General features: G+C 35.3%; 1 protein-coding gene across 3 annotated transcripts in view; it reads right to left on the bottom strand.

The window, feature by feature from the left end:
- Window positions 1–26,294, bottom strand: part of LOC133529861 (uncharacterized) — a 141,549-nt gene that overhangs the window by 86,997 nt on the left and 28,258 nt on the right. For 2 of the 3 annotated variants that reach the window (XM_061867807.1, XM_061867686.1), the window contains exons 2-3: window positions 8,053–8,133; window positions 7,244–7,367 (exon numbers count right to left, since the gene is read on the bottom strand). In XM_061867807.1, the coding sequence (XP_061723791.1) occupies window positions 7,244–7,367; window positions 8,053–8,127 (199 nt within the window). In that variant the 5' untranslated portion in view covers window positions 8,128–8,133. Of the gene's footprint in view, window positions 1–7,243; window positions 7,368–8,052; window positions 9,333–26,294 lie in introns of those variants that run through there. The other variant, XM_061867730.1, reaches the window with a different exon arrangement.

The raw sequence follows: 26,294 nt of genomic DNA on the forward strand, positions 1-26,294 counted from the left end.
AAGGAGCGGATATGGTATGCAAAGCAATCTACGAAGCATAGCGGGAAAACTATGCTACATGCTGCGACGTAGTATAAGGGTAGTTTAACTGAGAATGAAATAAAAAATATGCTATCAGAATCGTTTCATATTTTGAACTGGAAATCAAATTAGATCTAAAAATAGCTTTATGAGGAATTAATTCCCAGCAAGCTGGAAATCGTTTTGAGACTTCCATTTGGTCCTAAATGAGTGTAATCCGAGTTTGCTCCATCTCAGGAGGTGTGTATAATTATTTTTTTGCTTGGATTGCTAAACCACTTGATGTAGAAGAAACCCACCATCAATTACTTATAATAAAACTACCAGCAAGGTTTGGTGGATCAGACACTGATAAAAAGGTGTTTTCGGATTTTTTACATGATTTTAAGAATAAGAATATGAATAATATTTATTTCAAGAATTTGGCATTACAAGACCAGCAGTACATTGATCCCCACACTAGGCTCAGCCTGTCACGTGGGAATCTCAGAGAAGTATCGAAATGGTGCGGTTCTCATTTTAACAGAATACATTATTGTTAAAGCTAAATTAAATAAGATTTTTTTATTATATGACTAACTATCAAACTAAGCACAAAAACAGTTAAAAAGGTCTCAGTAAGTTGTATGTAAGTGAAAGTGTTTATGTGAGGGTATGTGTGTATATATGTGAGTATGTATGTATGAATATGTGCGTGTGTATAACTACGAAATGTGAGAGAAAACAAAATAAAAGAAAAGTAGCTGTAGAAGTTATTCATCTTTTGGGAGCAGACGCAATTGAATATTGTCGTCTACTACAGTCATTTCAAAATATCCTCTGACTCATCATAGTTCCAAGAAAGTAGTAGGGGTTGGATATGCCTTTTTGCTTCAGTTAAGTTACAGTGCCTTATGTCGCAGATTTTTACTAATTTATTGTATAAATGCGGAAAGAGATAAGCCGAGAATCTCATAGCAAAAGCAGTTTTAACAGGGGGCTTGGGAATTTTGTACACTCTTTTTAGTATCATGTCTTGTAGATTAGGCTGACGACTGACCGTATTGTGTACGTAAAGGGAAGCACGCAGTAAAAACAATCTACGAACACTTAAAAAAAGAATTACAAAGTGGCGGTCCTGTTTTACAAATTGACTACGAATTCATATTAAGGTATTAATTTTCATCATGATTAACACAAATTTTCCGCCAGACGTATGTTTTTGATCTACAAGCAAAAACCTGAGAAACAGCAAAAATTTGGGATGCCAGCAAACTCGGATTACACGTATTTAGGACCAAATTAAGTGATTAGGTTAATTTCCTGCTTGCTGGGAATTAATTGTTCGCAAAAATTGAAATAGATTGGCTTATAAGTAGTCTTAATTAAAAAATAAAACACTAGTATTCCCTTGCCATTTTGAAAGCTGATAGATAAAGGCTGTGATATGTCAAAAAAGTGATAATGTTTCTGGAACAAATAATATCGCCTTTTTTGCTCGGTTCGAATCAATTTACTTCCATTCACTCTTTATTAAATTCCATTTCAAGAAAGAGGCAGATAACAAAAGAAACTCGAACGTCGTATCAATCTCGAAACGCCAGGGGCGCATATCATGTTTCTACTAAAAGATATCGACTGAACTCACGTATCTTAAGCAACAAATTTTACAGAAAACAATTTTCTTACAGTCACGCTAAGTTGATATTTGAACAAAATGTAAATAGTGATGCGAGGTTTAGAAAGGAAACAGATGATTAGATCGTGAGAGCGGTTAGGACACGTAGTGGGGCACGTTTCGCGCCATCCATATTGTATGTGTGTCTCAATCCTACGAGACCGAACATTATTTGAATAGGGCATTGCATTTCCGGGCCAAGAACGCTCTTGAGACAGGCATTTATGTCTCAGGAGACACATTTCCATGCGCAAAATATACGAGTACTTACCTATTGATTAAAATAGCATTGCGTGTCACTCGCGCAAATATACATACTTCTAAAGCAGCGGAAACTATCGAAAATGTCCAGAAATATTTACTTACAGACGTATAGGAACATCTTTTCGGTACATTGTGAACAGAAATCTAAGCAATTTAGGTATTGTATACAGTAGTAATTTCATAGCACTCCAAGGATCTAGAAATGATGATACCTACAGTTACTAGTTTTGCAAAGTAAAAGGTGACCATATATCTTATGTAGCGGAAAACTAAGCCAACGCAATAGCAAACACTGAGCCACAGTACATGACCTATACAATGAATCTAACAGCTTTAGCGAGTGACTAGGACTCCATTTAGGTACCTATTTGCGTCACTTAATCTTCATTGCGGTTCTTTATATTAAATAATTAATTTTATGTATGGTAAGCCAGGAAAACTTGTAATTTAAAATGTAGTAAAAGTAACTGGGATATAAATTACTTAGACCCGACTTTGCTTAAAGTATACTGTTAATGATTATTGATAGTCGTTGTAAAAGAGCTATTACTATTAGCGATAATATTCAACAGTGCAAATAATATTACTTCAACTATACATGTGGTGCGCATCAATAAGAGCGAGATGCCCTATGACACGCGTCGTAGTGCATTTCGCGCGCACCGATACGTGCGTGTAATTTCAAAATTATCCGAATACTGTTACTGATCCTTAATATATTAAGGGAATTTTAGCTTCTGAGTGTATTGTTGGGTGAAAATAATGTATTTTATTTTATTTTGATACGAAACCTAGTTAGGATTCAACATGAAAATCTCAAAACAAAATACATTTTAAAATATACATAAACATTTTTTGTAGACCGCAATCCTTTTTACCCTGCAGGCGTTTGCTTTGCAGACAGTGAACGGGAAATTCTCCGCATTATTCATCGTGTTGACAAAGATTACACAATAAACCAAATACGCCACTATTATACAATATCGTACATTATTATATGATTATATTTTAGACATATATTTAATTGTCGCCAATTCAAAACAAGGTTAACATATTATTTTGCCAGCTGCTTGACGAATACCTACTTTCTAAAGCGGCCCACTAATTAACAGTCCGCCGGACGGTATCGGCCTGTCAGTTAGAGCAAAAAGTTGACAGTTCCGAACAACTGACAGGCCGATACCGTCCAGCGGACTGTCAGTTAGAACAAAAAGTTGACAGTTTCGAACAACTGACAGGCCGATACCGTCCGGCGGGCTGTCAGTTAGAACAAAAAGTTGACAGTTCCGAAAAACTGACAGGCCGATACCGTCCGACGGACTGTTAGTTAGAACAAAAAGTTGACAGTTCCGAACAACTCACAGGCCGATACCGTCCGGCGGGCTGTCAGGTTGAACTAAAAGTTGACAGTTCCGAACAACTCACAGGCCGATACCGTCCGGCGGACTGTCAGTTAGAACAAAAAGTTGACAGTTCCGAAAAACTGACAGGCCGATACCGTCCGACGGACTGTCAGTTAGAACAAAAAGTTGACAGTTCCGAAAAACTGACAGGCCGATACCGTCCGACGGACTGTTAGTTAGAACAAAAAGTTGACAGTTCCGAACAACTCACAGGCCGATACCGTCCGGCGGGCTGTCAGGTTGAACTAAAAGTTGACAGTTCCGAACAACTCACAGGCCGATACCGTCCGGCGGGCTGTCAGGTTAAACTAAAAGTTGACAGTTCCGAAAAACTGACAGGCCGATACCGTCCAGCGGACTGTCAGTTAGAACTAAAAGTTGACAGTTCCGAACAACTGACAGGCCGATGCCGTCCGGTGGACTGTTAATCACTGGGCCTCTTAAGAAACTATCATTGGTAAAATGCAAACTACTAAACTTAGTGATCGGTCGTAGTTCTCCTATATTAAAATGCCGATTTTTTATGCTTAGTTAATAATAATTTGCAGTAGGTGTCACTGCCAATGCGAATTAGCTTCATGCAAGAACTTTTTGGAAGATGTCAATCGATTCTACTTCCCTTGAGATTCATATGTTTCTAATAAACCTGTTATCTATTGTACCCAAATTGTGAAAGTAAATGTGGCGCGCACACTGCGAGTAATAACTCCCCATACAAAAAGCTCGCGCACTGCGATGTCACATCACACACTTACAAAATATTATACCCAAACATGTGTATTAAAATTTATCCACCTGGCTAATATGCTATGTGATGGGACTGAGACGACATATACTTCCAAGGCTCAATGTGGAAATGCGCCGCTATCCTAAGTCAAAGTACAATAATACTACAATTTGAAGTCAAATAAAATGCCAAGTAATGACTTGGCGGCCAGTTCGCAAATTCTATTTAACAACGATTTTCACTAAAGTTAGCCAACAAGAATTTTAAGATTTAATCTGACTTCAAAGAATGAATTTAAGTTTGACTCTCGTTAAGGGATTAATTAAGCTATCCAAGTTAAAATCGTCTTAAGTATTACTTTTAGGTTTTTCTAATAGGCTAACATTGTTTTGAACTGAAGCAGCCTTATGTTGTACATCATAAAGTTCATAATTATGCCATAATAAGGTAACAAATTTAAAAGGCAAATGCAATGAGCAGCCTTAGTTTCCGAGCGAAGCAAGGCATTAAACATTTCTAAGAAAACAGGTTTAATTTCGTGCTGATTATAATGTAAATGTATTGTTAAAGGGCTAGTAATAGAAATGCGTTTGGGGAATTTTTGTGGGAGATATAAAATCTGACAGAAAAAAAACTTATTATCAAATTAATCCAGCGGTTGTAGCATCGCATTTTTATCACCAGAGCCCGGATTTTTCACAGCAAAACAAAAGACTGTCGTAATGTTACTAGTCTTAAAAACATTTTTTATCGACATCTATATTTGAGTAATAGAAGAAAAAAAAAACGGTCCACCAAAAAAAAACAAAATATTTATATATATAAATTACGTGAGGTTTGTATAAAATTACACAGAAACAGATGATTTTTCTGCTTCAAAAATCTACGTCAGTACACACAGCAGCACATGAAATTTTATTTGGTTTCTGTTAGTCATAATCTTCAATAAGCTATGTTGTATTAAGCTTCGCGAACGCCGTAACTGTGGGATTCAACTGTTAACGCCGCGCCATGCCTCAGCTGCTTTTCGTGGAAGTTTTCGCTACGCCGCGTCGAAGGTCTGGAATAACATCCCTCCCCCCTTGAGAAACCTGCAAAGTATTCATAGTTTTAAGTCAAAGCTGAAACAGTATTTACTTAATCACCAACTTAACCAGGAAGCCTACAGACTTGATACTAGCTGCCTGTAGTTTGTACGCTTTTACTTACGCTTACCACAAGTTTTTGTTCCTTCTGCATAGCAATAGTTCACCACTCCTGTTATGCCATACTTGTTTGAGTATTATTATGTTAGTATTCGTCTTCCTCTGATGCTGTTTTATAGCTATATATAGCTGCGTCCCTTAGGCTGGCCTACGCTGGGCCATCATGTAGAGGAGCCCTCAGATGAGATTGAATATTGCACTTTTTAGGGTTCCGTAGCCAAATGGCAAAAAACGGAACCCTTATAGATTCGTCATGTCACAGCCACTTTTTTCCGAAACTATAAGAGCTATACTGTTCAAACTTGGTAAGTAGATGTTTCTATGAACCGCATTAAGATTTTTACACAAAAATTTATAGAAAAAAAAAAAACAATAAATTTTGGGGGTTCCCCATACTTCGTTGCTATATGTGAGATCCTTAATTGGCTCTGTGTCACTATTTATGTTGTTATTAGCATAGTTATAGCTGTTGGTTCTCCATGTAAAATAAAAAAATAAATACTTAGAACGGAAACTCAAAAAATCTTTTTTCATCAAACTCATGGTTATAGGATAGGTCTTCAAAAATGATATTGAGGTTTCTAATTTTTTTTTTTTCTAAACTGAATAGTTTGCGCGAGAGACACTTCCAAAGTGGTAAAATGTGTCCACCCCCCCTCTTAACTTCCAAAATAACAGAATGAAAAATCTAAAAAAATATATTTGACATACATTGCCATGCAAACTTCCACCGAAAATTGGTTTGAACGAGATCTAGTAAGTAGTTTTTTTAATACGTCATAAATGGTACGGAACCCTTCATGGGTGAGTCCGACTCGCACTTGGCCGCTTTTTTATTTTTAGATTAATATCGCACGTAGAGCAGTATATAGTTGACGTCACTTCATTATGTACAAATTCATGGTATTTGATTAACCACGTTTTTATTAAGCCAATATTGCACTAATTTTTACTTCAGATAAAAACTATAATACTTAGATATAGCAAACACGTCCATATCAAAGCGTTTTACATATAATCGTATTTTAGCACTGTCATACACAATGAAGTGACGATCAATGTCTTATAGAATACTCATTTTCTGAAGTGTCTATTATTGTCAATGAGGTGGTATAGTTAAAGCCAAAAGGACGGGTTATTTTATTTATAACAATGTACTGTAAAGATTTAGATCAAATAACACATATAAAACCATCTCTGACTTACTACTTTATTTTCATATTTTAAATTAACTGTTGCGAATAATTATAAAATATTTGTTGATAATACTCGATATCGATAAAAAATGTTTCTAACACTACTCACTTGGCGACAGTGTTTTGTTTTTCCGTGAATATTCCGGATTCTGTTTATCACCTTCAGCATACCTGTTACGTTCTAACAAGTATGTAAGTAACAGGCATAGTGACAGGCCATAAATATCCTGCCATGCTACAGCCGCAGCAGGTGTACTATGGATGGCTTTAATTACGTGATAAAATAAGTGTCACTTTATGATATCATGCGATTGAAATAGACAGACACTATCGTTATCACGCTGTCATGTAGATAAGTACGATCATCATATTCATACTGTTGACGTACGTTTGTATGTTTATACTTACCCCAAAAATGAGTACCTGAATGAATTTCGATGAAAACCATTAATATATATTTACTTATATGTATGTGTATTTAATCTAAGACTTGTCTAATATTACTGCGTCGTAGATTGTCCACTATGTGTCAGACGTCGTAGATGTCAAACGTGATGCCTTCCTAGCTATGGAGGGTAGAGGTATTTCTAGTGTACTTACGCAAATCGGTATTCAATGTCACATGCGTGTGTGTGTGGGTGTGTGTGTTAGCCTGTGATATTTGTTTGTATTTTTTTAATTTAATTGCAAGATGGATTCAATTTCTACATATGTTAACATTTTTTGCCATTCGGTAACTATTTTCTTTTAGCTCTGAGTGTACTACTTACTTGGTGTTATTTTCTCCGGCTCAAGAAAACTTTCTGATTCTGGATTAGTCATCTCGCCGCTCAAGTAGCGCTGCTCGACCTCTATGAAGTGACCCATGGTCACTATCGTTATCGAAAAGTACACCTGTTAACAAACAGCCAACATGAACATCTGTGTCTCTATAAAAAGTACTTACGAGTAAGTATTGCACCAACAATTATACAAATGACATACATGTAAATCTACAAATAAATTAAAGTATAAATAATCTCAGATGATTTTTTCGGGCTCAATCCCTAATCTGTTAACCAAAAGCCTTTGTTTCTTTTATGCAGAGCAATTTCGTCGCGTGCCAAGGCAACCATCTGTCAAAGCGCGTGCCATAGCAAGCAACTATCGTGATAGTATTAAGACTATTAAGGTTCAAATTTTGTGACAGCTTATTCAGAGAACAATTAGCCACAATGCGCGTGGTAATTTTTTTGAAGATAACAAAACGTGATATCATCGAACAGGCTGTTTCATGAATTTGAAACATATAAATAAGATATTAAATTTGCCTTTTAAACGAACCTGTTACCGTTACTTATGTCGGGGTTACTAGCAGTAACAGGAATCAATACCTTTTGTTTAACATGTTTACGTCACGTTTCGCTGTCGAATAAATTTACACTAGGGGTACTGATAATTCATACTACAAAACTAGGGAACAAATCAAATTATGTATTTTATAGAATATTTTTTATAAGTATATATGTTATAAACTGAAATACATGTCGAAAGGGCCGAAGTCGAAGCCGAAAGGTAGTTTATTAAAAAAAATACTTACTAGTGTGTATAAGGCTGAGGCGTAGCAGCCGCGGCGCAGGCTCCTCCAGCAGCAGCAAGACTGGATGATGGCCATCTTGCCCTGTGAATAAATGAATTTTGGACAGTCTTACACAAAGCAACGTAAGTCTCACAGTAACCCCAATAACAGGGACCCATTTTTCAAATGGTATTAGACTAATATTATTAGTCCACGAACTATCAAGTCGTTCGAGAAAATGGGCCCCGAGGGGTGTGCATACTATGTATTTGCGACTCATTCACGTCACATCACAACACACATTTTCATCCCATATCATGTAAACTTGTGTTATTCGTCACTTTTTAACGACATGTTTTACTCGTAATTTAACTCGTTTATTTAATACATATATTGACATCGGACATAATTTGGTTACATTGATTATCGCCATTGCTCTATAATTAAATATGGTACCCTGAAATTGGAACAAGTCTTACTATGTGCTGTGTTAAATTTACATTAAATATGCTAATGTTGAGTTAACAAAGTCACATTGCATAGAGTCGGGGACGGGTAAAAGTGGGACTTCATTTGAAGGGAGAAAGCGACAGAAGGTAACGTGGATATTTGTGTGCCAAGTAACGAAAGTAGATGTCACGGCTGAACTGTCAAATCACAAAAGTTATATGTAATTTCCAAGACGTACAATGATGTAAGCTTTTAATGTGTCGGCCGGTGCATGCATATTAGCTATATACGAAGTGCGCGGAGAGGGAAATACTAGCGACCACAACGCAGGTCGTGAGAAATGTTAATTTCCATGGGTCGAGTCTTCATACGATTTGATAGCTGTCAAGTCTGTCAACTCTGGGATAGATCAGGGGTCTCCAAACCCCGGCCCATGAGGCGTTCCAGACCGGCCCGCGGAAATCCAATGCGACAGCCCACGGTCCGGCCCGCGAGTGGTTGCCAAACGGATCCTAGGCTCCAGAGGTTCAGCATTCATTGAGAGTGTGCCCTGCGCAAAAACCGATGGCGGCCCGTGCGAAATATCTGAGGTGCAATATGGCCCTCAGGTAAAAAAAGTTTGGAGACCCCTGCATTAGATTATAATCATTATAAACTATACTCATGTACTTTGTAGCAGATCGAGCCCAAGATGAAATATATACACGAAAATAAGCTTACCTATTAATGGAATAGTTATTACAATCGACTTATTATAGTAAGGAGCGATTACGTTTGTTTTTAGGGTTCCGTACCAAACGGTACAAAAGGAACCCTTATCCATGGGCGACTCTGTCCGTCCGTTTGTCACAACGCTGACCCAGATACATTCAAAGTATATACATATATATATATATATTTTATATTTAAGTTTGATTGTCTTCTTACGAGTATGTGCATAATGAGCCAGAGGACCAAATCACTTTCATTAATTTATTATTAGCGTTAGTAAACTAACATGTAGATTAAGTTCAAAACTAAGAATTATGTGAACCAATATGTTGTCTGTAATAAATTAATTGATTGATTAACTATGGAAAATGCTCAATATCAAGAGGGGGCAAAATTTCAAAATCTAGTGACTAGGTCAAGTGGGGTATCATTTGAAAGAGCTCAAATCATCAAATCAATTTGTACATTACAAAACATTTTTACAAGCTTATATTGGGAAATATAATTTTGTTTGAAAAATTTCTCGTCAGTTCACTCGGCTATGACTACTATGACTACCGATTTTATACTGAAATCATACTGCTGTGGCATGCAGGGCAACAATGTACAACTGAAAATAAATGAAACATAGCCATGTTTTAGTGATTTTCACACATGTCCACGGGAGGAACAACTTTTGTTTTAAAATCTGTGTATGACAGATGCACGTCACGTATCTAACTGAAATAGTATTGTCGCGTGATCGTAAATATCCATTCTACTTTGTCTACTATTCTTGAACTACCTTCTATTCTTTCGGCTGCATTACCTATAAAGCTATGTAATTTGGTGGATAAAATCAGATTCCAACGCAGCCTTAATCAAACTTGATTTGCATAAATTAGCGATATGCGGAGCGACGCTGAAAATCCCCGTAATTATGCTTATCGGAATACATTAGTGTCCGCCATTAATAAACAGAGATATCACTTGATGCCTGCGTAATTCAGGGTAATGGCTCCTTCGCAAAGGCAGAATAATTAAAATTGTACGAGCTTCGCGTTAAGTCAGTCCACCTATAGTTCAGTTTTCAGACTAGCGAGCACGCTTAAGAGCAATGAAAACGAATAAAAGCAATGTAAAAAAACACTAGCCTCAATGACCGGTTTTCATTGTGCTTTTGTGTATTTAGTAGCATACGTGAGAAGGTTATACCAAATGATTAGCAGAGTTATAGATTTACAATTTTAAAAGTTTACCATCAAATATAACGGATAAGTATTAGGTAGGGCACAAATCCTGGTTCTTATTTTGCCACACAATAAACACGTTTGTTTCGTCACTGGGGTTGTAAAGTTTGCGTGTCACCCGTAGTAATATTTTATTGGTGTTTTGTACATATTTTTTGTTTATACTAGTAATTAGGCTAATGGAGGTAATATTGGCTACAAAGTATAATGAAAAAGATAATCGAATAGGTTAAACCACACTTAGATAATGCATGTGCGTGCATAGTTTTAAAAATAATCCTAATGATTTTTCACAGCGGCAATGTCGGAATCTTTTGAAAAATAACCCGAGAAAAATTCATCAAAGCAACTTTCTTGGTAAGTAATAAATAATTGTTTAAAGGAAAAATGTAATATTGCTAACAGTAATTTAGGATCTACTAAAGTCCAATGTTTAGTTAACACACATTAATAAATAGGTATAGCATTTAAAAGTTATATTCAGAAGTATGTTTCATAATGTCAAAATAATGTCAAGCGTATACCAATAAATTTCCCAGCCGAACTCACCCGTCACCAATATGGAACGTTTATGTATATAGCTGTCTATCAACGTTCGTACAAATGGGTTTCATCACACTCCAAATGGCAGTATTGCTACAAAAGCCGTGATATAAAAAATAGGGCGCGTCCCGAAATCAAGCGAAGTTCCACTTACACCAAACGGCAGTCAATTAACGCATTTTGGCTCACCTAAAGGTTATTTAAAATTCAACCCTAGAGCAAGTTTTTTAGGTGCATTTTACGTTGCATTCTGTAGCGTTCCGGATCCAATCAATCATTGTTTGTGCTTGCGTTAAAATATAACTGATCAAAGCCTTGACAAGCTGGTCCGCAGAAGACACTATTATATGTAGTGTTTATGCTCAATAGAGTGACCAAGTGAACTTTCACATGCACAGTAATAGGTAATCTTTCAGTAGCAGTTTCGACTACTCTCATATTAAAAATTAAAACAAAAAAAGTACTTTGCTGATCCGCAAAAAGATAACGTGCTAGTTAATCAGTGCCAACCCGTTATACTTACTTGCGTATTTTTACATGCAATTAATTTACTCTCATATTGTGGTCGCACTTTCATTTATATTAATTTCTGCAAAAATAGGAAATAAGTCTTACAGTGCTACGTGAAATTGTAGAAATTAAACAAAGTGGAACTAAAGGTGGAATAGTGGCAATACCAAATGACTTGTCACAACAATCGCATTTTTGTCTGGTATTTGTTTAATTTATTTTTATTTCTAAATATTTCTGTATTACTTGACCTACTTTTCAAAGAAATCAAATAGTAAGAGCATCAAAATTAATAAAACTAACAAACGTAGTTAAATACGGAACGGAAGATAACATAAAACGTGTTTTAAAGACGGTTAGCCAAAATATCATGTTGGCGGATTGTGATCTGATTTAATGAATGATCTGCTGAAATAACTGGTCTCCCGGGACGGGTCAGGACGGAAATCTCTTAATATATAACTTTATATTATTGATAATTAATGATATATATCAAGGCATCGATGTATTTACAATTATTGAAGAAAAACATACCTATAATAATTTGGTTTAATTTATCTATTGTAAAGTTTTGAGCTAGATCAAATTACTACCTGAATGTATGTATATACATAATAACCTAAAAAAAGTGATGCTGGTCATGCCTACAGTAGTGGCTCCATTTTTGAGGCTTTTGAGGTAGAACCGCTAGGGTCGCAGGACTTAGCGCGTGTCGGGTGCCGGTTGTACGTAGCGACGCGTCTCATAGACACCGCAGGTAATCAGAAGGCTTGTCAGTATTTTGCTAAACGCATTAAGCAATGCCATTCAACTTGACAATGCGGTTGCTTTCTGAGCACACTTGGAGTACATTTTTTTTTATATATTTATTGTTTGTAAGGCCATCATCTTAAGTTTATATTATTATTCCGAAGCTTGTTAATAGTTTATATTGTTATTTAACTGTCATAAAATAAAGTACAAAAACAAACAAATGAATACAAATAATTGTCCTAACAACGAATCTTATAATGCCAAAGATGCGATTCCTCCTTTGCAAAGCACTATTATTGGATTATAACCTTTAATCAATTTCACAAAATTACGCAATTGTAAATATCCTGGGATTGTTAGAGGGTAGGGAGTGATGGTCCATTATCAGAAATGTAATACCTATCCGATAACAATATAATGCCGCAGCTCCAGGAAATATTAGGTAATTTCGGTTTTCCGTTATTACAATACTATAAAAGAGGGTTGTGTTGAGTGATAGGTTACGATGCTACAAATAACTAACCTTTGTTAAGGTTCCTCACCGAAACGGTTTGAGTTCGTTAAATAATTTAAAGCGAGAGAATGTAACACAAACAGAGAAGATAAACACGACCACCGGGCACTTTGTAGGTGTGTAAACAGCTGGTGATGTTGGCTAAGAGGGGAAAGTTGCCATACTGCAATCTTACTCTTAGTGACATCAAGGGTCTAGTAAAGAATTTTCTGCGTACAAACACTTAAAAATACAGTCGAATTAACAGTAGCTAAGTTTGAAGCAATAAAAGGAGATTTCAGAGTAAAACGTTTATTTGACCATTGATTTGGACCATGGATACGTTTCCCTGGGCAATACTATAAAAGACTAAAATCGATCGGGATATGAAACGTGATTTTGTATTTTTTTCGAGGTTCCGATATTATCCTCCTATAATAATTTCGATAATATTCCTGTTTTTTTTGGTATTTATATTGACCAAACATACATGTAGTTATAATATAAGTACTTTCTATAGTAGGTCATCTACGTGACATGATTGTTAGTAGAACGACGCACAATATTTCTTCTAACTATGCCAGTATTGTCCCCCGGACTACGGGATTGAATAACAACACAAAAAAGTTGGTCCACACAGTTAATAGTACAGTAAGCATCAATAGACCAATAGTAGCGGATGAATAAAACAACCCTCTAAAATTATCTGCCTTCCGGGAATTACCCAAATAAAGATTTTTCTCTACAGTTCGCGTCCTGAAGTATCTGTCACAGTCACACCTAACAAAAATATACACGGTGCCCAGTGAGCATTGCGAGAGATTTAAACAGTATATTCCTGATCATATTTAAAGACTAAAATGTTCTATAAACTTTTTTGAAATCGCTTAAATTCATATCCTTATTGAGAGATGTCAACAAGTAACACTTTAAAGGCACATTTCACAAAAAGAAGTTCAAAAACTTTTTGAGTTACAGTTTTACAAATAGCGTTTACATTTTATGTACAAATACATACAAAAAATTAAATTAAACAAAAAGTTTTCTTTTTTTGTGAATTTGACCTAAACTCATATAGCATTGTTTCCTTCTTTTGGCCTCAGAAATGCGTGGTTATAATCTCTCAGGTTCCTCGTGGGAACCTTGTATAAGTCCCTTTATGTAGAAAAATTGTTCTACGTACAGGGACTTATATATGTATTTTTGTTAAATAGTTTATCACTATCAGATAATGGGATACTTTTGACGCGTAGTCTGAACCGTTACTTTTGATGCTGACTATATGTAAATATTTCACCCATGAACCATGTTTTATCTTGAATCGCTATAAAATACAACCTAACAGAGTATATGACAACAAAACGCGTTGATTCACTGTATAAAATATACGTGCACGAACAATAAGTGAAGCTAGATTCATATTTATTATCTCACATAAGCTTAATTATTCTGAAGAGATCAAAAACTCGTTGAATTTTGTTATCATTTATTTTACAGACGGGACAAAAGTGAAAGAAGATTATTCAAAAAGAAGGCACCGTATTTCCTTTGGGTTCTTAAAGGATGACTCACGCTAGACCGGCTCGGCCCAGCCCTAGCCCGGTCTAGCGTGACTCATCCTTAATGAATCACAGTTGTGTAAAAATATAATCTAACGGACCTCAACATAAAAAAAAAACCCTTATACAACACGTAGTATCTAAATACTGTTCTGATTGACGTTCTCTTCTCGTTTTTCTACCCTAGTTAATAATTACCTATATAGATAAATAGAATAGGTAGAGTACACTTTATTACGCATCTTAAAATAGAAATAGTTACTGAAAAACATAATTGACTAAGACAGTGGTTCCCAAAGTTGACTGGGCTCCGATCCACCTAACAAAAAAATCCAAACGTCAGGACCCAAATCTAGGCTAGTTTAAAAAAAATATTATAGGACATTATTACACAAATTGACTAAGTCCCACATTAAGCTCAATAAGGCTTGTGTTGCAGGTACTTAGACAAAGATAAATATAATAGTATAAATACTTAAATACATAGAAAACACCCATGTTTCAGGTACAAATATTCGTGCTCATCACACAAATAAATGCCCTTACCAGGATTTGAACCCGGGAACTTCGACTTCATAGGCAGGGTCATTAGTCACTACCCACTAGGCTAGACAGGTCGTTAAACGTGTTTTAAATAGGGAGCATACAATATTATTCGTAACACTCAGATTCCCTAATAGTAGCAAGTCGAAGAACTACCTACTCAATGGTGTCTTATTTATTCGGGCTGATGATCTTGTTAATTTGTTATCATTTCAGAAAATATACATCCCAGCACAAAATAAATCATGTAAAATAGGCGGCTAAGAATCTTTAGCTTTTGCTTTAAAAAAGTTATCAGATATCTGGCTTGACTAACCATACACCTTTATTACAACACTATGGCTTGGCGGTTCGGTTGGCATGACATCTCACGTTTCAGGGCCCACTCATATTTCCCTCATAGTTTGGGAAATGCTGGACTAAGATATTATGGCTTTCTTTACAAAAAACTTTATGGGTCAAAAACTATTTTAGTTTCAGGTTATAAAGGTCTTTCCGATTCCTCATAAAATAAATGAACTTGAAGCTAAATTTTCTTAACGGACCCTTACAAGCATGTTCCGTTTTTATACTTCTTAATAGCTGTACGGTACGATTAAAAGCTCAGTAAAATATACCTACATAATTTTATAACAAATAGTTGATACTAATGAAACATATATTATAATTCGTGTTAGCGCAAGAAAAAAATTAGCATGAGGATTTCATTGTCTGAAATTGTCTGGAATCACAGAACCCGTAATGTCCGTGAGTGACCCGTGCCGTTCTAAATCCTTTTGAGTTATATTATTATTTTGTCATAAACTGAAATTTAACACCCATATAACCAGAACAATACAGTTTAAAAATGGAAACCGGTCGTTATTCGAAATTATAATACAAATAAATTTAATAAAACCACCCATGTTGACAAGTTGGGCAAATAAGAAGTACATAACATAAACATACACATCTACATATACATTATATATACATTTTGTTTTTAAATTTTAACTATATTAAGTTCAAAGATTATTAAGTATTGTTTTAAAAATATATATTTATTCAGGGTTGGCAAAATGAAAAATATTTCATAAATTTTGGACTTAATATAATTAAAATTTGAAAAAACAAAGTGTATCACTTTTATTTGCCCACTCTGTATATGGAACTGAGATTGACAATATACAAAATATCTCTAAGAGGCGTATCCTTCTTATGAAGGGCTCCGTACCAAAATGGATTAAGAACAGTGTTTTGTTCTTAAACTATTAATGTGTATAAGGGGCATAGATAACGTATTATTTCGAGTATATCAGCTGGAATACATCCAGTCTGACCAAAAGTTTCCCTGGGGACCTCCAAAGCGGCCGGTCGTGAGCAGATATATAATAACTAATCTCTGGTGGTACATTTGTTTATTTATGTCACCGAGATAGACTAAAACCAGCGAGCCGTGCCATAAAATAAAATGCCGTTATTTCACAACTGTACCTGGTACCTAGTATCTAGTTTGTGAGGTAAGGGAAGAGTAGGGGAATGTAAGGGATTCCATACATTCTACATGTACGACTCTTCTCTTTCCGCATGACTCTATTGCGGTATTTTCGATTAGGACACCCCGTCTGTCAACTGTCTACTTAACTAATGCCTATCAATTTGGGACACGGTATTTTTTCCCCGAAATAAGAAATTAAAAGAATAATGTTAGCTTTAAGAGTAAAATATAAAATATTTTCCGCAAAATATTTTTTTTGTGTTTCACCGAAAATTTTATTATAAAATAATTGTAGATACAATAGGAAAGGCTTTATTGAGGTTCAACTTGAGAATCTTAAATATAAATTTCTTGAATTATTACTTAAATGTCTCATTTGACAAACATCACGCCGCCAATAAACGGCTAACAGACCATTTTTAAACATTTTAAGGGCGAATTAATTCTGGCAATGGTCTCTTAAGAGTTCTCCTGTTAGTACTGTCAACATGATTCAATTCTTGTGCTTCATAAATTTAATACCCCTGTCTATTACTTCCGTAAGATTGATAATTTGTTTGTCATGTCATGTGTCAAGTTGGTTTTAGTTTGATTTTACCTATTTCATGTTACACAATAAAATAGTTTTATAAGTCTACGGTTGAAAAAAATTCAACTTATTTCGAAACTAAAGCAAGGTATCTTTTAACGTTAAGACTAAATAATTATCAGTGTTACACTAAAGATAAAAGCGTACCTTAATTGAATTAAGAAACTTAAGATGAGATAACCAACTACTTAGATTTTACATGTTGTAATAAGTCCTTATATTCTATAAATTCTATGTAGAGCTACATATAAGTACGTAATCAAATATTCATATTTCCGTTTTAAATTTTAATGAAATGTATCTGGGTTGTCATGGAAATTTATGGTCGTGGCCTATTATAGAGCTAATTTCCATATTTATTGTCAAGATGATCAACCATTTTAATTTTAATCTCTATCAAAGTAAACTATTTAAACGTTGCGCTTTTGATACTGGCGACTTGGCGACGTAAAGTGAAAATAAAAAGGATTATCGTGAACTCTTTGCATAAATTACGTTTAGAAATTGCTGAGAATGGCTCTTTATCGACATCGGAACTTCAACAGATTTTAATTTCATATCATAGTTCGCAGTATGAAAATCCTGCGAGATTGTAAACTTTGAGTTTTATTTTTATACTATTATATAAAGTTGCAGTAAAAAAGTAGTCAGATCAAATATTTGATTCTAATTGTATAGTGTTGTGTTCCTGCCGGTGAGTAAGGTTGCCAGAGCTCAACGAGGGGGTTGGGGTTACGGTCGGCAACGCGCATGTAACTCCTCTGGAGTTGCAGGCGTACATAGGCTACGGAGACTGCTTACCATCAGGCGGGCCGTATGCTTGTTTGCCACCGACGTAGTATAAAATATATATATATATATATATATTTTAATATGTTTTGAAGTTGACATAGGTTGCTTAGATATTATCTTTATTATGGTGGCGCAAAAAAACCGATTATTTTAATTTTTTGTCTCGTGTAAAAATATGTAAGTTTATCATGTTTCAAGAGCCCCCTCCAAAGAACAGCTAGAAAAAAAACTTAAGAGATCGCTCCAAATTTTTAAAAATTTCAAAAATCGTCGAAAATCTAAATTTTTTTTTTCGTCAATCTTTTTTCTCGTCCTTTCATCATTTTCTACTCGACAAACTATGGAGGTTCTGAAACTTTAAAGACAATATTCCAATATCTACAGGGTGCCATTATTTTTTTAGGTTTCTAAGTACAGGACCGTAGATATTTTCGAGCGACTTTTGTAAATCAATATTTAGGAACTATAAATTTTTTTCTTCATAGTTGACATAGTTAAGAGTAACAATAAAGAAAGAGACACACGTTAAAGCTGGAACGGTGATTATCACTACAACATGATGAATTGACTAATTTATTCCGCTAATCTACACCAGATTTACTATTTCGTCATCGTAATTTTTTCGTTGTTTTGGGAATAATTATTAGTTATTGTGCAGAATTTGGAGATTGTTCGTTAATTGTGTGTCTTAATCCTACATTCACCGAGAATTGTGTATTTTGAACTGTAATCATCATTTTGTCTTGAGTCAATCTTTTATTGATCGAAACCAACGGTGGAAAAATGTTTCCAACTTTTGTAGAGTAAGTAACATATTTTTAGAACTGAATTCAACATGACCCATTACAGTGTTTTATATTTCATGCATGCAATAATCACCGGTTCTTTCTATCTTTATTATTTTGGGTCTGCAATAAATCAAAATTCAAAATATTTAGACCTTAATATAATATTACACAAATAATCCATATTTTTTTCAATAGTTTTTTTAGGCCCGGTAACAGTGACAGTGTTATCTCATTACCTCCGATACAAACCGACAGTGTGCGCTGAAGCGCTGTTCCTTCGGCATTGACGGCCTCTTAAGTTATAATAAGGTTTTCTAGCCCTTTTGAACTAGAAATCGGAATCGGCTAATGGCTCCATGTAAAACTTATGTATCCCCCTAAAATAGTCCATAAAATAGCTTATTTCTAAAAGTAGATTTGAAATGCACGCTCCATTGCCTCATCCTCCATTGCCCACAACAACAAGAACCGAGGCAGATGTGTCCGGCTCAGTTCCACTTAAGCTTAGCGTCTGTCGCATCTACGTTGTCTAGTTTGGTTTCAGAGTTTAATACGGTCCGTCAGCTATCGTCCAAAATACTAAGGGCTTACTGCAAATACCGAAGTTCGCAAATTGCGGGCATCTTTCTCTTTTACTCCAACTAAGGCGTAATTAGAGTAACAGAGAAGGATGCCCGCAATTTGCTTCGGTGTTCGCGGTAAGCCCTCTGCAATGTACGGCTTGCTAGCAAATCACAAGGGAAACAGTTCCCAGCTCCCAGCCTGTAAGGCCTTGGCCAAACCGTTTGACCTAGGAAGCTATTTTTTTACAATAGGCTGTTTATATTTTTCACATTCGGCAAGATGCATCCCTACTATCCATTACCTACACGAAGTAGGTAATGGTGTGAAATGTTCCTCGCTGCTTAGTATGGTATTCCACCTGTCTAATTACATAGTCCAATATGTATTTGCGTCTTACATATTGCTTAATGAGAGAGTGGGAGGCAATGACATTGAACCAAGAAATTGGACAGATGGAATACCACCCTTAGACTAATAGTGTAATAGTTAAAGCTAGAGACTCGAATAGAATCAGCCGAGTAATTGTTCGAAATAGTGCTGTGTAATGAACCTATGCAATGGGGCAGTTTATTTTTTTTAATTTAGGCAAATAACAAACCAGTATTCAATATTTTTTTATAAGTGATCAAAATATTTAAAAACCTTGAAATTTGCTAATTTTTTATTGAAACCATGCAATATTTAATAAAATTTATATGTTACATAACAGATCAAAAGTTATTTATTATATTTATAGAAACAATATTATTAATGAGTTGGTTTTAAATTTTGACTAATCCCTACAATGATTATAAATGCGATAGTAACTCTGTCTGTTTGTTACCTCTTCACGCTAAAACCATTGAACTAATTTTGATGTAATTCGGTATGGATATAGTTTGAGGCCTGGGGAAGGACTTACGATCGTTTTTATCAATCATTATCATCATACCACGCAGACAAAGGAGAACATATTTAGGTAATAAAATGAAAAATAATGCTGCAAACACGGCATTCGGCGGGAGTTACAACCCTACTGCGCGAACTAATCGTGTGAGATATTTGCCCCCGCTAAGAGTAATAGTTAACGGTAGAGACTCGAATAGTTTTCAACCAGCCGGGTAATTGAAACTGGGGGACTATCGCGAATCTTGATTATCGGAGATTCTTCTACTTGCGTCTCTATCACTCGAATAAGTCAGAATGTTAGAGAGGCGAATATACGAAAGTTTGCGCTAGGAATATTTACACAACATGTAATGGTGAATTTTATAGCAAACTCTAGTTAAACAGAGGAAAATTTAAATGTGAAAAATATAACAAAGTAGAATTTAACCATATGATTATTAAATTAAAAGGTTAGGTATAATTAGAACCCTTATTTGCTACTTTATCGACTATCTAAGAGAGATATGGACACTGTGAATGTCATCTCGCGGTGTGTGGTAGGGCACAGCACAGCGAATGTCATTCCAGATCTAGAGCAGAGCCCGACTGAGGAAGTACGAGTACCTCCATCTTACAGCAAACAGCAGCCAAATAACACTAGACCCTGCTCATAGTGTTGTGTTCCTGCCGGTGAGTAAGGTTGCCAGAGCTCAACGAGGGTGAGGAGTGTTAGGAATTACTTTGGGAATGGGGCAAACTTTGGGACAAAGATTATTTATTGGACGACATTTTATTACACTAATTGCGTAAAACGTTCGGAAGCTTAAAAAATCGTGCATGATTGTGGTCCGTTCTACATATATTAATATACAAACTATATTACTTTTCATTTTTCACGCTCTGAAAGTGGGTCATTGTTGTTCTATGAAGTGTGCAACAAATGATACGTATCTGCCTGTGAGCAGTTTAGTTTCTAAGTAAATTCATCCAATTTTATTACGACAACTAAGCAATGATTGTATTGTTAAAGAATAAAATAAATGAAATGGTTAAAATTTGGTTTTAAATAGATTAGTTATATGATTTCCATTCTGATATTTAACTCTCCATTCAAAAAATACTATTGTAGAAGTCTATAATTAGTTATAGTGTTTATAAACTAATGTATATATTTTAATTTCCTCGTATCCGAAATGAAAAGTAATGTTTCACTCGGGTGAAATGCAATATTTCAGCCTCAGACTATTTGCGCTCTAGTTCGAGTGCCAAACTACCTCGACTCAAATAAGTGCTTTCATCCGTTGATTAACACATAATATAGTTTTAGTGCATCGTTATGATTGTTATAAAAGGGCTCTGATACTGTTTTGTATGTAGGTAATGGCTTTTCTACTACCAATCACCTTTTATTTCTCATATACACTTGAATTATTATACCTAAGACTATATACATATCCTAAAATGTCCGTTAGTGACGTCATAAGGAATCTATCCATAAAACTATTGTCTCAACTGTCTGCTCGAAGGAGACAGCACCCATAAAACGGCCTAGAAATCGTTACAAAAAGATAATGTATGTCTACCGATTTCTCGAAGACGGCTGAATCGATTTGACAAATTATGTATTTTCAATATTAGATCTAAGTATGCTTACGGTGATTTCGGCATTATGTTTTTTGTCTATAATAGAAACAGACAAAAAATCGGACACTTAGTCCGCAATAATCTCACCAAACAAAATGTAGGTAGTATACAAATACTAGTAGTAATCAGACCAATTAGCTAAAGTACGATTACCACCTGTTATGTCATATAATTTAAGTGCTTAGAAATCGAAATGTAATATAAAATATTAAGGCACAATTACTAATATATGAACCAAATTTCTACAAGCAAATTCGATACGGCTGCTATTAATATATGCCTAATAAGCGAATGCCAGTGTCCAGACAATTACGCTTCAGTGATTTACCACTGATTTCTATGGCAAGCAATATCGTAAACTATCTACGGAATGTTTATTACGATATGCGTGACAAGCTTAAGGGTTCTCACCAGAGTTAAATACGAGTAAGCTGCCCTTCGAAGCCTTAATACTGTCTGCAAATGAGCCGAAATCAGCACTGTTAAACAAAGCCCCTTACTACACAACTGGCAACCATGCTTCCGATTTCGTACGTTAAAAAAAAGTCATGAATAAGTTCTGTCAAACATAATATTGCCGATTCTTAGCAGCCATTTTAATATGTTTACCTCTTGTATACAATTGCGCTATAGACCGATTTATGTTTGTGATTTCTTTTCTATCCAGCGTAAGGTTAAAACTCAGAATTCCATTAATTGTGATATATTTTCATACGGCTTTTATCATATCATGTATCAAAAATAATTCAGGTACGCTACATATAATTTCAAAGCGTTTTATCTAAAATATTTCTGGCATTTTTAATTCACAATACTTAATTCCAATTTTCCTACATATAACCTAATCCTTTACACCAAAGACTATTATAACTTAAGTGCGCTACACATGTCGTACTTAGTGCATGCTAGACTAACGGCCCGATTAGAACCTTAATATAGGTCAAATATTAGATTATATACGATATGGATAGGATATGTCATAGTAAAAAGTGACGTTTCTTCAAACAAAAACGTCACGTTTGACATTGAGATATCCGATTATTTGACGTATCTTAAAGTTCAAATCAGGCCATAAGCCTTTTCCTTAAATATCTCGTGCACCTAGTTAGCATGGATGCAAACAATTAGTTCTGGGAAATATATTTTTTAAATGTATTTGTACATCATATTGTCGCACTTACTAAACCCATATTCGAATTAGAACCTTCGCGAGTCATAAACTCATAACTAACATGAGATAATTTAATGGTTTTTCCTACTAAAGTATTTGCATCTCCATTTTCAGGCCACTGTATCCGGTGTGTGGAGCTCGGCGTGTGGCGTGTCGCGATTCTTGCTTTCAGCGACTTAAAATAATGAATAAAAACCGTCCAATGATACCAGTCTAGCATAAGAACACTGGAAGAAAAACGTCCTAGTATTTAACAGCTTGTAACCAAATAAATACTGAGCATCTAAAGTTACTTAGCGGCTAGTTTCAAGCCTTAGTTGCTGAGTTGATATTTCAATCGCTCAGTTTCATTTTTGTAGGTAAGGTTAGGTTAGTATGAAGCTGTCATCATCAGACCCCATTTCAATCGTTGACAGCCCGTTTGTTAGGAAAATATATACCTCTATTGCCAAGAATTAAGATAAATGATAGCAACTAATGGGAGTGTCCAGTACTGGGACATTTACGTTGGGCGATACCTATGACGTCATTAGGTATTTTACTTTTATCTCGAAGGCAACAACTAACATAGTGTATGTAAACTCAGCATTATTTAATTTGTAACTGTGTTTCTCATGTTTTTATTTCTATGTACAATAAAGTATATACATACTTACTGATAGTTGGATAGTAAAACGTGGAATATTGTAAGTTAAACGACGCTCAAAGTTTTAATTGCCACTCGTTTCATCGAACCGACGTTTCTCGAACAGTACCTATTATGCGATTAATTAATTAAAATCCACTACATTTTGCGGGAATAACTTTTAATTTATATTGCCTTTTTTAGAAATTTCTAAAGTGGAAAAAAGGGAGAATATATTTAGCATTAAAATATTAATATAGTGCTTAACAATTAATTTTACCTACCTAGTAAATGATTTTTTATTAAAATATTTAAGATTGATATTAAATTTGTGAATATAAGCCTAGGATTTGTCAAGGAAACAGTATGGGTACATAGTAGAGTAGAAAAGCTATTTTAGAAGCAATGTTATAAAAAAACAGTCAGTATTGCTACACTTTGTTAATGTTGGCCTTACGAAGCTTACTTATAAGCTCCGTGTCTTAGATCTTGGCATCTAAGAGTCAACCATAAATCAAAGTTAAATAAATTCAAAACATTCTGGGGGCACGGCCGTGCCCCCAGAATGAGAATATATTTTACTGGTATTAGACTGTCACCGTTTATGAAAAAACACTGAGCAGAGAAATAATAATGTTTCCTTAAAAAATGAAATTGCAATATAATGACTGTGTTTCATGTTTTATTGTAAAAAGATTTAAATATGTTATCTAATCCTGTTCAACCAGCGTGATAGGTTATGCGTCACAACATGGTAGCCGATCGAAAATAGGTACCTTTTCATTCACAATATTTCAGGAAGTTTTGATGAATATGGCTTTTTATCCGAGAGTAATTTTTAGCAGTTGTGGACGGACAAAACTATGACAAAACACATTATTGCTACTCTGAATTAATTTCGAAAGTAAAAAGAATTCCTAATAACGATTAAAAATCGAAGACGTGAGTGGATGAATGAGTTATTGTTACAAAAACATATTGTTGAGTAGATCGCAGTTAAATATGTTTAATAATTGATAAGACAATGTTTTATTTGTGAAGATGCAAGTTATACAATGATAGATATAATAAATACAATAATTATTTTAGAAGTATACATATTACTCTATTTTAGATACCTCCTTCATTCACGTTCAAAATTCACACATGAATAAAATGAATTCGGTGCATTAAGCATTGACATATATTTAAGAACGGGCCTTACGGACACTAAGAATGGTGCTAGTTTAATGGTGTCACTCACTAATTCATGCCAATCGTGCAGTCTAACGCAACTAGTTGCGACCAATCGCGCGTGTGATGCGAACTCATCAACCAATCGCGTTGTGGCGCTAAACTGCACGATTGGCTCGAATTCGTGTGCGGTACACCGCTGTACTGGCCCCATTCTTACTGCCGGTAAAGCCCGTCCTTAGATATATAAATAAATTGTAAATGGCATTAAGGTGTTAATGGCCTAATTTTATTTTTTATCCTCTTAATGTCCTTTCAGAATCAGAAATTCTATTACTTTGGAACATTTTCGCAATAATAGTCATAAACCTAGATCAAGTACAAGAAAAAAACTTATTTAACAAGAGCATAACGTCATCTTAATACTGACTAACGCTTTTTACTCTTATTTGTAAAAATAAATACGCCTCGACATTGAATGAAAATGCTATGATTCAGTATGAAACGTTCTTCCATGTCAATAAAGTAAAATTTGAAAAACATACTAAGTTCGAAGGTACTAGGGTTCGAAATAGATACCTGTTTAAAGTGGGACCATCATATTAACAGACTCAGTGGAAGAATCGGCAGTGCGTGTTTTGCTGTAGAACGGGTAACTAGGCTAGTGTCAGATGAGGTCGCGCGCTCGTGCTATTTTGCTACAGTGCACTCGTTGATCCAGTATGGTGCGGAACTATGGGGACGCTGTGCCGAGTGGGAAAGAGTCTTCCGTCTCCAAAAGCGCGCGGTTAGAATAATCGCCAGAGTACCGCACAACACTCCTGCAAGACCCTACTTTAAAAAACTGGGAATACTGACCTTACCAGCTATAGTCATCTTACAGGTGGCTGTGTATGTGCGGTCAAACCTAACAGCATACAAAACTCATAGTATGGTACATAATTATAACACGCGTAACGCCCATAAGCTCGTGGGCGTGAGCCGCAAGTTGGCCAAGTCGGCCAAGCTCACCCATGTCATGGGGCCTGCCGTCTACAACAAACTACCTGACACCATCACCAGCGCCCCAAACTTGGCCATTTTTAAATGTCGCCTCAAACGCTGGCTTGAGCATCCGTTCTACGACTATAATGAATACTTAAATTTCCGCGAATAGGATGATAAGTAATGTGTGTTTTTAATATTATTAACATTAATGTTTTTGATTTTGATTTGGATTTGTATATTTTGCGACGTATGTAAATATGCTCTATAATAATTATAACGTGTAAATTGGTTTTACTAATAAATAACTTATGACTTATGTTTGCGCACTAATGGCGTTATACATAAACGCGTTATTGGCCTAATTAGCTATGTATCGTTTGTTTTTATCTGTCATTAGGACTTATGTATTTGTAAGAAAGGGATAATAACGAAATCAAGCCCGTAAAGTTTTAAGAATCCTTATACCCCCTTGGTAGGTATGCCTCTTCATCCACGGAGAGTTTAACTTTTTCGTGTAAACGTTCATAATTCTGGTTTAAGGATTAATTTTATGAATATTAGAGGAAAAGTTACCCGGAATATCAGATACTTTTGGCGCGTTGTTTCATCCGCTATTTTTGATGCTGACTGTACTCATGAAACCCTATATTTTGTATCATTGCCACCAGTCAAGTGAAACAAAGTAGTATCGCCAATTCGCCAAGCGTGCAATCGGTGCAATATTCCAATCAAATAGAACAATGTGGCAGCATGCCGCTGCCGATGAAAAGAACGTGAGACACCGAAAGACAATAT

Source organism: Cydia pomonella, chromosome 1 (genome assembly GCF_033807575.1).
Source record: "Cydia pomonella isolate Wapato2018A chromosome 1, ilCydPomo1, whole genome shotgun sequence".
Lineage (NCBI taxonomy): Eukaryota > Metazoa > Arthropoda > Insecta > Lepidoptera > Tortricidae > Cydia > Cydia pomonella.